General features: G+C 61.1%; 1 protein-coding gene across 2 annotated transcripts in view; it reads right to left on the bottom strand.

The window, feature by feature from the left end:
• UHRF1 (ubiquitin like with PHD and ring finger domains 1) overlaps window positions 1-12730 on the bottom strand; it is a 30334-nt gene extending 17604 nt beyond the window's left edge. Inside the window, exons 1-4 of one of the 2 annotated variants that reach the window (XM_070622676.1) lie at window positions 12492-12730; window positions 11035-11201; window positions 2338-2604; window positions 1574-1728 (exon numbers count right to left, since the gene is read on the bottom strand). In XM_070622676.1, the coding sequence (XP_070478777.1) occupies window positions 1574-1728; window positions 2338-2604; window positions 11035-11187 (575 nt within the window). In that variant the 5' untranslated portion in view covers window positions 11188-11201; window positions 12492-12730. Of the gene's footprint in view, window positions 1-1573; window positions 1729-2337; window positions 2605-11034; window positions 11202-11868; window positions 11970-12491 lie in introns of those variants that run through there. The other variant, XM_070622675.1, reaches the window with a different exon arrangement.
• Window positions 12731-13822: the final 1092 nt, after the last annotated feature.

Below are 13822 nucleotides of genomic sequence, written 5' to 3'. Positions count from 1 at the left end.
ATCCAGTGACAGGGGCTCTCATAAGAAGACGGAATGAGACAGACAGACACACAGACACAGACACAGACACACACACAGAGGAGAAGGACACTTGAAGACGGACACAGACACTGGAGGGAAGAGGCCACAAGCCAAGGACTGCCAGCCACCACCAGAAGCTGGAGGAGGCAGAGGACGCCCCGGAGAAGGACCACGGCCCCGGCCGCAGTGGATCGTGGACTCTGACAGACTGCGACGATAAGCAGCCAGCCTGTGGTTCCCTGTCATGGGTCCCCTAGGACACCGATCCAGGAGGAAATTTGGGGGGGGGAACCTTTTCCCACAGGCATGTATTGAAGATGATTTTTGTAGACTGATGTATGTTATTCCATTTATGTAAATACAATAAAGTGGATATTAGGCTGCAGCAGGAAGTCATTATTCTGAATATGCACAATATTCCAACAGCCTCAAAAAAGGCATCAAATAATTGGCCTAAAAGAAACATATTCCACCAGCAATGAAGCTAAACCTCGACTGTGAGGGGGACGACCCCAAATCTATCATGACCAGCAGTCTCGCCTGGGGCTCATTATTTTCACCAATAAACCCCAAAAACAAGGGCTGCCAAATTTTTCCCATAAAAAGCCTGATGGTTAAGTATTTTCGGCTTTGTGAGCTGGAAGGGCTCTGTCGCAAACGCCCCGCTCTGCTGCTGTCACCAGGAAAGCAGTCACAGCCGATGTGTCAACGAAAGCACGTGGACGTGTTTTGATAAAGCTTTATTGACAAACACAGGCCAGGGGCCGGATTTCGATGGGAATCTTACAGCTCCTGCGATGCACTCATCCAGTGACTCCAGAAAGTTGTACAAAGCTAAGCTGCAGGGTGGGCCAGAAGCTGGCGCAGGCGGTATGGACCGAATAGTATCCCCTCCAAATTCATATGCTGGAGCCCTGAGCCCTGTTGTGACTGTACTTGGAGACAGGGCCTCTAGGAAGGCAGTTAAGGTCAATGAGGTCATAATGCTACAGCCCTGATCTGATGGGACTGGTGTCCTCACGAGAACAGGAAGCCACACGACAGCGCCCTCTCTTCCCGTGCACACACAGCGGAAAGGCATTCGAGGCGTCGGTGAGAAGACGGGCGTCTAGAAGCCAGGCAGAGAGCCCTCACCGGGCATCAACCCTGCCGGCACCTCGATCTTGGATTCCAGCCTCCCGAACCGGAGAGAATAAATGGCTCAGGTTGGAGCCGCCTGCCTGGGGGATGCTGAGACACCCCGCGTTCACAGACAGGCCCTTCCTGTGTCCAGCACAGGCCTGGCATGCAGTAAGCGCTCAATAGATGCTTGTGAGTTCCAGTAGAGGAGAGATACAGACACATAACATGGTTCCATATGGTGATACGTAATAGGAGAAAAATACAATAGGAGAACTGGGCCCCCAGGGGTGGCTTCGTGTGGGGTCGGGAGCCTGAGGGTGGGGGCCCCTGAATCCTGATCATCGTCCCCACAGCAGTCCTGAATTCCAGGTCCCGGATATGTGGAGCCGACGCCCCAGGCCCGCCCACCCACCCGCCCGCCAGGACTCACTCGTCATATTTCACGTGATAAATGACATCTTCTTCCAGCGTCGAGCTGGAGCTGCAGGGCTCGTCCTGGGATGGCACCTTCCTCGTCACCCTGACGACCTGCGCCTCGAACCAGGCTCCCATGTTGGTGTCCCGAGCGTCGACGTACTCGTTGACCTGAGGGGAAAAGGAGCTCTCTCACCAGCCCCGGGGCAGGAACACGTGGCCAGCAGAGCCGACAGGAGCCCGTTTTGGTTTCTGGGCACCAGGGGCTTCAGGGCTGCGATGCAAAGCCACGTGCCTGCACCGGGCCTTCTCGGCCGGGGCACTGCAGCCACTGGGGTCAGGTCACTCTCTGGGGGGCCGTCGTGGGCACTGTGGGGGGTTGAGCAGCATCCCTGGTCCCCCCCCAACTCGATGCCAGGATCATCCCTAGTCGTGATGACCACAAATGTCCCCAGATATTGCCGAGTGTCCCCTGGAGGCTATCATTTCTCAAGAGAAGCTGGGAACCTAGATCTTTCTGTGAAATTTCATGATCTTAGAGGTGGCAGCCAATTTGGAAATTTTACAGACCCAGCAGAGGCCACAGCAGAGAGCAGCAACCAGGACACGGATCTGACTTAGGATCAGGAAGGAATCATGGACCCAGGACCATGTGTTCCAGCCAAGGAACCCGCAGGAGATTGTCACAGCGGGACCAGGGACGCCCGGCCACAGGGATGGAGGGGCGTGCGGGGTGCCCCCGGGAAGCACGCCCGTCCCGAGCCTCCCACGGGACCTCACCTTGTACAGGCCCAGCTCCGTCTCGTCCCACGTGTCGTCGTCCGCCAGGCCCGCCTTCCCGTCCGCCTCGCTGGCCACTTCGCCGCTGTTGGATGACTTGTCAGACTCGCTCTGGCCCAGGCCGCAGCCGGAGTCCGTGTCGGACAGCTCAGAGTCCCTCTCCTTGCTGCCGCCGCTGGCCGGGAGCACCAGGCTCTGCCGGACGAGCAGCTGGATGGTGTCGTTGAGGCGGACGTCGTAATCGAAGAGAGTGTGGCCGTCCTCCATCTGCAGACACACGGACAGGGACATCACCCGCCCGCGGGAGGCCGGTGGCGGGAACACACCGTGAGCAGAGGGCACGGTCCAGGACGGACGGTGGGACCATACGGCGTATCCGTTCCGGGGGGTGCACACTGTCCCCAAAGCCTCTCAAACGAGGACGCCTGGTGTCATACAGTGAGCACACAGCTCAACCCCGGCCATGCTGTGGACGCGCACCAGGGATCTGGGGGGTTTTCTCAATACTTTGTGTGTTTCATCACTTTGGTACAATAGACACGCGTTGCCTTTATCGCTGGTCCGCGATTGAGGGCGGTCCTGCCCCTGGGGGACACTGGGCAACGTCTGGGGACATCTGTGGCTGTCACACTGGGGGAGCTCCTCGTATCAGGTGGGTGGGGCCAGGGATGCTGCTCAGCCCCCTACAGCGCCCAGGACGGCGGCCCCCAGAGAGTGACCCGGCCGATGTCCCCAGGGCCTGCGTGACCCCAAGGAGACAGCGCCCCACGGTCATCAGCTCCCTCTGTAAGGCTTTAGCTCAACTCTCGTGTCCTCAGCAGCCTCTCTGGTCATCACGCCACCCTCTGTCGACTCCTCTCTCCCGAGTCCACCCACTGTCATTCGCTGACATGGGAGCCTGTGGCTGGCGCGGCTCCCCCCATCTGTACCCTGGGCCTGACCCGGTGGGTGGGTGCGTGCAAAGGAGCCGGAGCCCTGAGAACAAAAGGCCGAGGGCTCTCCTTTGATTAAAAACTGCGCCCCGGGCCATCAGCACCCGAGCAGGACCCTCAGGCCCATTCTGTTCTACCCAGAGGCCCCTAAGGCGGGTCTCCGCCCTGACGCTCCGGGTCCCTCTCTGTGGGGGGCCGTCCTGGGCACTGTGGGGGGTTGAGCAGCCCCAGGACAACCACAGATGTCCCCAGGCATAGGCCAGTGTCCCCTGAGGGCAGAACGACCTGGTTCAGAAGCAGCGCCCTGAAGAAAAGGGAGAAGAGAGAGGGACCACAGATATACAAAAGGTCAGCTTTCGCTGCTGCCTCATTTTCACCAAAATCAGTGGCTCAAAGGGCTGATGGCTATGAATATGCAAACAGCCCCTGGGGGCCAGGGAAGGCAGGTTCCAGAATCCAGAGTCCTTCACAGCCATCGTAATTTTTTATCCATCACAAACCCACGATCTGATGACCCCTCTCCCCGAGAAAAGCGCATGTGAACACGGCAACACTCACAGCTGCGGGAGCTTCCGGGCCCCTCGGAACCCCACCCAGGACGACCAGGGCCCACGCCACCTGTCCACCCAGCAAAGGTACCATGTGCCCAGGAACCAGAGGGAGGCCGGGGCGGGTGAGACACGGCGTCAACACAGGACAGGCATGACACCGGAGAGGTGACACGGATGGGAAGGAAGAGACAAGTCAACCTGTGCACCACGTTCACAGCAGCCTAAGGGTGGGAACAACCCCAGTGTCCATCAGGGGATGAACGGATCCATGCACGGTGGTCCTCCACACACTGGAATATGACGCAGCCTGAAGAGGAGCGAGGCCCTGACACAGCCGCACGTGGACGGACCAGCACACACGACGCTCAGGGAGAGAAGCAGACACAGAAGGACACACGGCGTGCGACCCCATGGACGGGAAACGTCCAGAACAGGCCGATCCACAGACAGAGAGCAGGCTCGTGGGGGCCAGGGGCTAGGGAGGGAGTGGAGGTGATGCTGATAGGGATGGGGTTTCTTTGGAGGTGACGAAAATGTCCTAAAATGGACTGTGGTGATGGCCGCAGAGCTCCATGAACATACAGAAAGCCACTGAAATGCATATTTTAAATGGGTAAATTGTATGTAAGAGAATTGTATCTCAATAAAAGTATTTTTTTTTTTAAAGGAAAGAGTCCATCTGAAAAGGCTACATATATACGATTCCAACTCTAGGACGTTCTGGCAAAGACAAAACTATGCAAACGCTAAAAAGATCAGTGGCTGCCAGGAGGGGGAGAGAGGACGGACGAACGGGCGGAGGGGGCACAGGGCATGTTCAGGGCAGTGAAACTAGCCTGTGACACTGTGACGGTGAACACCATCATTCTACATCTGTCCAAACCCACGGAAGGTACCACACCGACAGTGACCCCTACTGTCAGCTCCGGGCTCTGGGTGATGATGACATGTCCACACAGGTTCATCGACGGTCATCAAAGCAGCCTCTGGTGGGGGGGGTAGATAGTGGGGGAGGCTGTGCGTGTGGGGTGGAGAGTATGTGGGAAATCTGTACCTTCCTCTTAATTTGGCTATGAACCTAAAACTGCATTAAAAAATAAAGTTTATTAACTTAAATACACAGAGAGACAAGTGTCCCCAGTGTAACCGTGACAGGCAGGGCAGCGGAGGGCAAGCCAAACGGCCTCAGAAAGGATGAACGAGACGCTGGCACCCCAGGCCCGGTTCCTCTGAGGTCAGGCAGACGCCCCTCAGCCCTGGGACATCAGGGACCGGGTCACTCTCGGGGTGGGGGCGTCCTGGGCAGCATCCCTGGCCTCTATCCAATGGATGACAGGAGCACCCCGAGTCGTGACAACCACAAACATCCCCGGATATCGCCAAGTGTCCCCAGTGGGGCAGCATCACCCCCGAGGGAACCACTGAGCAGACAGACCGTCCCCCGAGCACGCCTGAGGGATGTGCACACCGGTGTGTATTTGCAAGCAAAACGGTGGCTTATTCACACAGAGGAACGCCACACAGCTGTGCGTGACAGCCAAACGCAGTGGATCAGACGCGTCTCCCACACGTCGAGGGGAACGAGGACGATGTCAGAGGATGGGAGATGCAGCGAGCCCCCTGGACCACAGACGGGCAGAGGCAGGGAGCTGGGCCGGGAGGGACACGCGGATCCAAGGCCGGTGGGAAGATTCTGGAGAGATGCGGAAGAGCTGAGGAGCAGACAGGACGCCCCTGACCGGAGCTGGGGGGCGGGGGGCGGGGGGAGGGTCAGGCCGAGGCGGAAGGCTGTGGCCGATGTGGCCCGGACGCTCATGCCAGGAGGAATTCTCATGCTGCTTCTGGCGGGGCCTGATGGAGCAGAGGTGGGGAGCCCGGCTGCAGCCCCCCACGCTCCTCTCGTGGGTTTTCCAGCCACAATGCTCCCCCCACGAAGCCCCTCTCTGGACCTGCCCGGATGCTCACGGGCCTGGGCTCCGTGCCTCCGGGGACAAGGGTGCCGAGGAGGCCCCCACGGGGCAGGCGGGGTTGCGGAGGCCAGAAAGGCGAGGCTGGGCTGGCCCGGGGCCCCGCCTCCGGGATGGAATTCCCAAGCTGGTCTGGCGGCTTCCTGAGGCCGCTTCTGGAACTTTCCAGAAGGGCCCCCGCAGTTGAAGCTTGCATAACTGTCTGCTATGACGAGAGGGTGTCGGGGAGGGGAGGGGCCTCTCCCCTACTCTGCTTGCCCGAACATTCGGGAACCACGGGGGAGAGCGGCTGGGCCCGGGGCTGCTCCACGCCAAGGCGTCCCGTGCGCAGTGATGGAACATTCTAAGGTCGAGTTCCTTATCAAGATCCTAAAATTCCAAAGGAGGCTAACAGCGCTAATAAAAGCCATAAAAACTGAATGACGTGAGCTGCGCTTATAAACCCAAAGTGACAATCCTCTATGACCCCAAATTTCTGTTGAAAATCCCTTAAATCGCCTGTAGTAAAATACACATGCGCGGTTTGGGGCGGACAACCAGGTCCAGCAGACTCAGGCCCAGAGGCAAAGCGGCCGCGACACTGACGTCCCGTGTGTGTCTCTCTCTTTCAATCGAGCAAGCTTTCCGCACATCTGGAATTCCGCCCCGCGCGCATCGGCTAAAAGCTGAACCGACACGTCAGGGATGTGAGGACCAAGCACGCGGGGTCCTTTTGGGAACTCGGATAACAAGCCCACACGCCCCCCCCCCCGACTCTGTCCGCTTTCTGCCCCTGTGACATCTCGGGGGGACTTGTCACGAGGCCCCGTGCTGCCCAGAGGCAGGAAACCGATGCCACTGGGTTTGCAAGGGGAGGTTCCCGGGGCGGTTCCAAGCAGCAATTTCAGCGAGAGGTGGAGGGGACGCAAACCGGGAACATGGGGTCCCACAACCCCATGTTCAGTATGAGCTCTGAACATGAGGGACCCACGGCCGGAGGGGGAAGCAGGCACCAGGAGGGCCTGATGGGCTGGGCGCACGGGGGGAAGGAAGAGAAAACCACGCCATCTCTTCCTGGGCTGCAGCCCGGCCCCCCGCCTTCCTCGGCCTCCAGCCTCTGTAGCAACCGGAGGCGCGGGCCGGCCAGACGGACAGACAGGGACAGGCAAGGGGAAAACGCAGGGAGCGGGACCCGAGACGTGGCACAGGGGGTACAACCTCCCCTCGGGGAGGAGCAGGCAGAGTGGAGAGCATGACCCCCTCGCACGTCCCAGCCTGTCAGGGACACAGAGGGCAAATCACTGGTGACAAGTGCACTCTGCCCTCTGACCTTGCTGGGCACGGCGGAGAAGACACCCTGGGGTGGCGTTTTGGGGGTCTGCGAGGCCCAGACTTTTGTCGTGATGACACCACAATGCCACCGGCCGTCGTCACTCCTGTGGGCTCACGGGGGCACAGAGGAGCCTGCCTATGTGACATGGGGGGACACAGGCTCCCAACACCTCAAAGGGCCTGCACACGTGCCCTCAGGCTGGACCACTACGATAGAAACAACACGGTCCGCAGCCACAAGAACTCCCTGGGGGCCCCATTGCTTTGGAGGGTGGAAAGGGGCCCCGAGACCCAACAGTTCCAGAGCCCTTGCCCTTGAAAAACTCTTGCAACCCAGCGCCCCGGGGGACGTGTTCTAGAACATTCCGGGGCCGTGCTGTTCCTAACAGGAAACCTGGCAGCACTCACCCGGGGAGGCTGGACCACAGCGCGGGGTCTAAGTGACACACGACAGCCTGTGGCCATTTGGTAAATAAAGCTCTATTGGGACCCTGTTGGAACAGGCCCGTTCACCTGTGTGCTATCTATGGGGGCTGGCCCGCCCCAGTGGCAGAGCGGAGTGTCCCCACGGAGACCAGTATCTACTCTCGGGCCCTTTACAGAAAGGTTTGCTGAGCCCTGGCTGGGAGGGCGTGGCGTCCAGCTGGGAGCTGTCCCCGGGGAGGGGACCCTCCCTCACGCAACCCGAAGGCCAGGTCTCTGGGAGGGGACCTGTTGTACCTGCTGCCTGATCTGCCCTCGGGGAAAACCGGGCCGGCGTTCAAGGCAGGGACGTTAGGTGGGGCACTGTGACATGAGTGGCCCTCGCAAGGCCACCCGCAGGCCGCTGTTTCAACTGCTCTTTCAGACTGACCCCAACACAGCCTCTTTAGTTGTTTTCCTAGATTATCTATGAAATTAGTGGTTCTCAACTAGGGGTGACGGTGCCCCCCAGGGGCCATGTCTGGGGACATCTGTGGTCGTCACACCTGAGGGTGCTCTGGCATCTAGAGGGTGGGGACCAGAGAGGCTGCTTGACCCCCTGAAGTGCCCAGGACAGCGCCCCCCCACTACCCCCCAGGAGACTGATCTGGCCCCCATGTCAGCAGTGGGGGACACTCTGAGTTATATCATTTATTGCGCCTTTATCGTCACCCAGGCGAGGGCTCAGCCCTCCACATCTGTGTCCGTGTCCTCCCCGAATTCGATCTGCACCATGCCCACGCGTGGCGGGGCCACAATTAGCCCCGAGGTTTGTTGTGGGAGCAGAGTCACTGGCCAGAGCCAGTGGCCACGGGGGAAAATGATGTCAAAGCATTGTACCTGGGCCCGTCAAAGGCGCCACGAATGACAGCTATTGTTGTTTTCATGGGCAGCCAAAAAAAAAAAAAGGCGCCAGATGACGGTGGCTCTCGCCCAGGCTGGGCCCGCCGCCCGGAGTCCCTGCCCCCATTCGTCTCCGCATTTCCGCCAGTCAAGCGACATAACCGCCAACCTATTCAGCCTAAACAAGCCAGCCACGAAACCCTCCCATATCCTGAAGAAAGACTCGACTGTGTTCTGCTTTAGCGGCTCAGCCAACCTCACTGCCGACCTGGGACTGCAAGGCCCTGCTTCTTTCAAAAGGGAGGAAGGAAAAAAAAAAGGATCATGAACATTCTAGAACATTCTGTGAAAAACCACCGTCCTCTTGCACCCACTGGAGATGGCGCTGCTTTCTACCGCCAGGAGCCCGGTCTGTCTGCAGCCGTGACTCGCTCGGGGCGGCTGCCGTGGGCGCACCGTCGTCCCCCACACCCTCCTGGCACTGTCCACACGTCCCAGCGGCCGGGCCACTTCCTAGCCGTGCGACCTTGAGGAAATTGCATCACGCTCCGAGGCCTGGCTCCCTTACCCGGAAGACAGCAACGACTCTGCATTCCCTCACCAGGCGGCCGAGTGGGAAGGACAATGAGCAACAGCCACAGAGGTCACACAGGAAGACGGGACCTTCAGAGATCTATAAAAGCCACATTGTCTCCTCACCGACATCCTGACCACTGCAGCCTCGATGGACGCGTGTAACGCACACAGGGGCTCCTGTCACCATCACGCTTTGTAACTGAGACGGACGTTACGAAGACTTTTCCACGGACCAAATATTACGTTACCAATGGAGGGAGACAGGAGTTGGTTACGCGGGTGTAGACGAGTGTCAAAACTCCCAATGGTCTGCTTACAACGTGTTTCTCTCACTAGATACAAATTTTACCTACAAGAACCACAAACAGATATGGAACTCCGGTGAACGACGGGCAGGCTGACGTGTTTACGGGCAACATGAACTAGCGTCTGCAAGTGACTTAGAAATGCACCCTCCAAAATAAGACGGATTCGTGGACGGGGCGAGGATAGAAAAGAACGCTACATGATAAAGCGAATACGAGGAAGGTCGTTGCTAAAATCTAGGGGAAAGTGTTTAGCTGTTCACGGTTCTTCCAACTTTCCTGCGTGTTTGAAAGGTGAAAATTAAAACGCACAGTGCCCGAGGTCGCTGGCACTCAAAAATATTCGCTCCCTTGAACTTGAGAGGACTCGATCCGACTCGCTTTGAACTCGGCCATGCGCTGTTCAGCGGACGCACACGCAGGTTTTCAGAAACTGGGGAAGGGCCTTGTGCTAAACGAACAGACCGAGGGGCAAATGAAAACTGGTTTGGATGCCACCAAAACGAGCCACCGTTGGAGGCGGCGGGAGAAAGACGGCACCCAGTGGGGGGAGCGCCACTCCCAGCGCCCGCCAAGGCAAGGCCACACCACCAAGTTTGCAGGCTGGCTTCCCCTCCCCAGGCCGGTGGGCGGGGGGGTGTCACTGGATTCTGAGGACGTTCAAGTCACAGGAAGGGGCTCCAGCCCTCCAAGGGCGCCACGAGCCCCCAGGGGAAACTGATCATCGCGTCTCTTTCCGGGTAAGCACACAAGCCCGTCCCAGCCCCCGAAACTCCTGGTCGGGCGGGCGCGGGGTGTTTATTTTTCCATCTAGACACCAGATGGCGGCAGTCCCCGGTTCAACACGCGACAACAACGAAGTCGGGCGCACACAGCCCAACTGAAGACTTTGAATCCAGTCGTCTCCTCCACCAGTCCCTACGGACTCCGGGATGGCCCCAACGGCCAGGACAGACGCTTTCTGTCGAACCATCTTAGCCCGGCTTGGGAATCTGCCTCACAGCAGCATCCCCCCTCAAAGACACCGACAAAAATGGAACCTCCCCACCCCCCCTCCCCCAGCCACCCCGGGGCCACTGGAGAAAGCATCCCAAACGTGGGCAGCCAATAAAGCAAGGGTGGCCATTTTAAATGGCTTAAATGAGGGGCCAGGGAGAGAGAGAGCAAAGAAAGGAGCCGGGCCAGCCGACCCCCCCAGAAGGTGCAAGCCCCAGTTCCCGCAGCCCCGCCAGACAGCAGGGCCAGAGGAGCAGAAAGCCCTGCTCAGCAAACACCGCCTCCGGACTCCGAATAAGCTGATCGGAATTTCTAGAAAACAGAGCCTGTGGGGTCAACGCTAACGAGGTGCAGGCGGTGGGGCCATGGGCGTGTGTTTCAAAGGAAAACCCCCTCTCTCCTCTGTGCTAGCGCTGGAATAACCATTCTAGGCTCTTCCTCGAAATGCATCAGCCCTCTGTCGGCCACCTCCAACTTCTTTTTCTAGAAACTGTTCGGAGGGGAGCTTCAAAAATGAACAAGGGAGTTACAGAGCCCAGACGCTGCCGACTCGGGTGCCAGCTGCCCGCCCGGTGTGTCCACGTGCGAGTCGAGCCTTTGTTCCAGGCTCGAGCGTTCGAGGTTTCTGTGGAGACGTGAAGCGGGACCGGACGAGGGGGGGGCCAGTGCATGTGCGGTGCCCGGACGAGGCAAGAACAAAGGTGCTGGCCGGCCAGGCGGGCGGGCGGGCAGGCGGCCTGCTGGGCGGGCTTACCTGCTTGCCTCGGAAGAACAGCCTCTGCAAGCCAGGCTCCACGTGGAACAGCTCCTGGATCTTCCTCCTCAGCTCCTCCACCTTCGTCAGCCTGGACAGCGAGTCCACGGTGTGGGCCACCTTCCCGTCCATGGTGCGGACCTGGATCCACATGGTGTCTGCTGGTGCTGGGGGGCGCGGGTGGGGGGGCAGAGAGGGGGAACCCCTGGGTCAGTTCCGCCTCCACCGGGCTGTGCCCTTCTCCGCTCATCATTCTGGCTTTTGTCCAGCCTGGGGACACCAGGAAACTCTCGGAACGCCCTCCCAGCCCCCTGCTCCCCATTGATCGCCAGAGCTGGCCCAGGGCCTGGCAGGGCAATTAAAGAGTTAATGCATTAAGGACGAGCACCGGCGGAGGATGGAAGAGCAGGAAGAAATTAAGAGGAGGGGGCAAAAGGCATCTTGGACCACTCCCTCCAACCCCCTCCCGCCTTTCACAGAGTTCAAAAAAACACCGATGTCCAGAGGAGCCAGGAGGACACAGCCACACCGGGAAGGGCCGAGTTCGCTCATTCATTCGTTCGTTCGTTCATCCATTCATTCATTCATTCCCTTCCTGGATGAATACTGACGCCAAAGAGAAACCCAAAAGTCCGGCGCGGGCTGCAACTTTAGAAGTCCCGGGGAATTCAACCAACTGGGACCGGACGCGGGGGGACCCCACCCGGGACCCGCGAGCCCCCGACCCCCGGGGGTCCCCCCCCGCGCGCGCGTGCGCGACGCGGCCGGCCCCGCGGTGGCCATGGCAACCGGCCGCCCCGTCCCGGCCGGCCCCGCGCGCGCCGCGCCACTCACCTCGGCCCCGCGGCCGACCCGTCTGCCCCCGACCCCCGACCCCCGGCCCCGGAGCCCCTCTTGTGCTCCCGCCCGGCCGCGCGGGCCACGCCAGCGAGCCCACGCCCACCCCCACCGCCGGGACCGGCCGAGGGGCCCCGCGCGCCAAGGCCCGCCCCCCTTCACTTGAGCCGCCTCGCTCATTGGCTGCGCCGCGCCCGGCCGCCCCGCCCCGCTCGCTCCCCATTGGTCCAGACGCGCCCGGGGAACGAAGGGCGCGCGAAATCGGGCTCGGGCGCGACAATTGAATCGCGGGGCGCCCCGCGCGCAGGCGCGGAGCCTGACATCCTCCCCCGCGGCGCGCCGGGCCCTCCCCCACCCCGCCGGCGCGACCCCCGCGCGGCCCCGGGGATGATCGGCTCGCCCGGCCCGAGCCCCGGGGCGCCGGGAGCGACTCCCAAGGGCCGGCGGGGCGGAGGGCAGAGCCCGAGACGCGTGCAGGGCGGCCCCCGGGGCAGGGGCGCGCGTGCGCCCGTGCTGGCCGCGCGTCCCGGGCCGCTCCGGAGAGTTGGGCAGAGTCTCCGCGCCCCGTGCGCCGGGTCTCCCCGGCCCCGGCTGGCACCCCGGGCCGCCCGGCCGCTCACCTCTCCGGCCGGCCCCGATCCGCTCGCCTGCCTGACTGCCTGCCTGCGCCCCTGGCCCGGCTGGGGATGGCGATGGAGCCGCGTGCGTGGCCCGGACCCCGCGCGGACGTGCGTGCGACCCCGAGCGCCCGGACGGCCACCGCTGCCGCCGCGCTGCCAGCTGCTCTGATTTTTTTCCCGCGAAAACTCGGCGTTTGGGAGTTGCGGGGCCGCGGGAGGCCGCGCCGGGGGCGGGCGCCTGCCTGGTGATTGGCTGCCACAGTGGCGGGAAGCAAGAAAGGGGGTGGGGGGCGCCCCCCGCCTCTGTCCACCCCCCCACCTCCGCCCAGCGGGCCACGGCCCCGCCCAGGCCTGCGCGCTCTGCTGGGCGCGCCCAGCGTGCAATGGGGCCGGGTGGCGGGACCTGGGTCCCCCCCCCCACTGTGCGTGCCCCCCGGGATCCCTAGGGACCCCTAGAATAGAGACTCCTTGACCTTCTAAAGTCCTTTCCCGCGGCCCCCCTTCCCGGGCACGCATTGACCAGGAGGGCAAGGAAGGCCGAATCAGTACCTAAACCCTGCAGGAGAATGTGGGGGACCACCCCGGGAGACCGTCTGCACCCCGATGGCCAGCCTGATCGCCCCCAGCCCCACTGCCTAGCGTCAGGGCCGGCCAGTGCTCCCCACCCTACCCACCCGCAGGGCTTGTTTGCTGGTTTTTCCCGCCTCGTTTTCCCGCCTTCTCCGGGCTGTCCAGGCGGGCAGGGCCGCCCTGCCCCCTCCGCCCTCCCTGCTCCGCTCTGGCCAGCCTTGGCGGACACACAGTGACCCCCGGCGGGACACCTACAAAGCGCCTGGACGGGGTGCTCAGAGCTGGGGGGGGGCGGGAGCCAAGGGTAGGCAAGACCGCCCTGTTGGCGGTCTCCGGGAGAGTAAAATCTCGCCCCAGCGGACAGGCAAGAAATGAATAAGTAAAACCCATCGTTTCAGATACTACTTGCAACGAAGACGGGACAATAGCTGGAGAGTGACCAGCGGCCATGTGGGGGGTGGGGAGAGGACATTTCTGGTTGAGGTGACAAGGTGGGCCTCTCTGAGCAGATGACATTTGAGATGAGAAACCAAGGACAGATGGGTCCAGGAGGGAATAACAAGCTTGGAGGCCGGAAAAGGCTTGGAACTAGGTGTGTGTGTGTGTGTGTGTGTGTGTGTGTGTGTATACAGGGCAAGCACCAAGGAGGCCAGTGTCGCCGTGCAGACTCAGCAAAGGGGAGAAGGGGAGGGGACGAGGTCCGAGGGGTGTCGTGTCAGAACTCACAGGCCACCAAGAGAACTTTGGTCTTTCTCTTGAGA

Source organism: Equus przewalskii, chromosome 6 (assembly GCF_037783145.1).
Source record: "Equus przewalskii isolate Varuska chromosome 6, EquPr2, whole genome shotgun sequence".
Classification (NCBI taxonomy): domain Eukaryota; kingdom Metazoa; phylum Chordata; class Mammalia; order Perissodactyla; family Equidae; genus Equus; species Equus przewalskii.
This window is presented reverse-complemented; position numbering and strand designations above follow the sequence as displayed.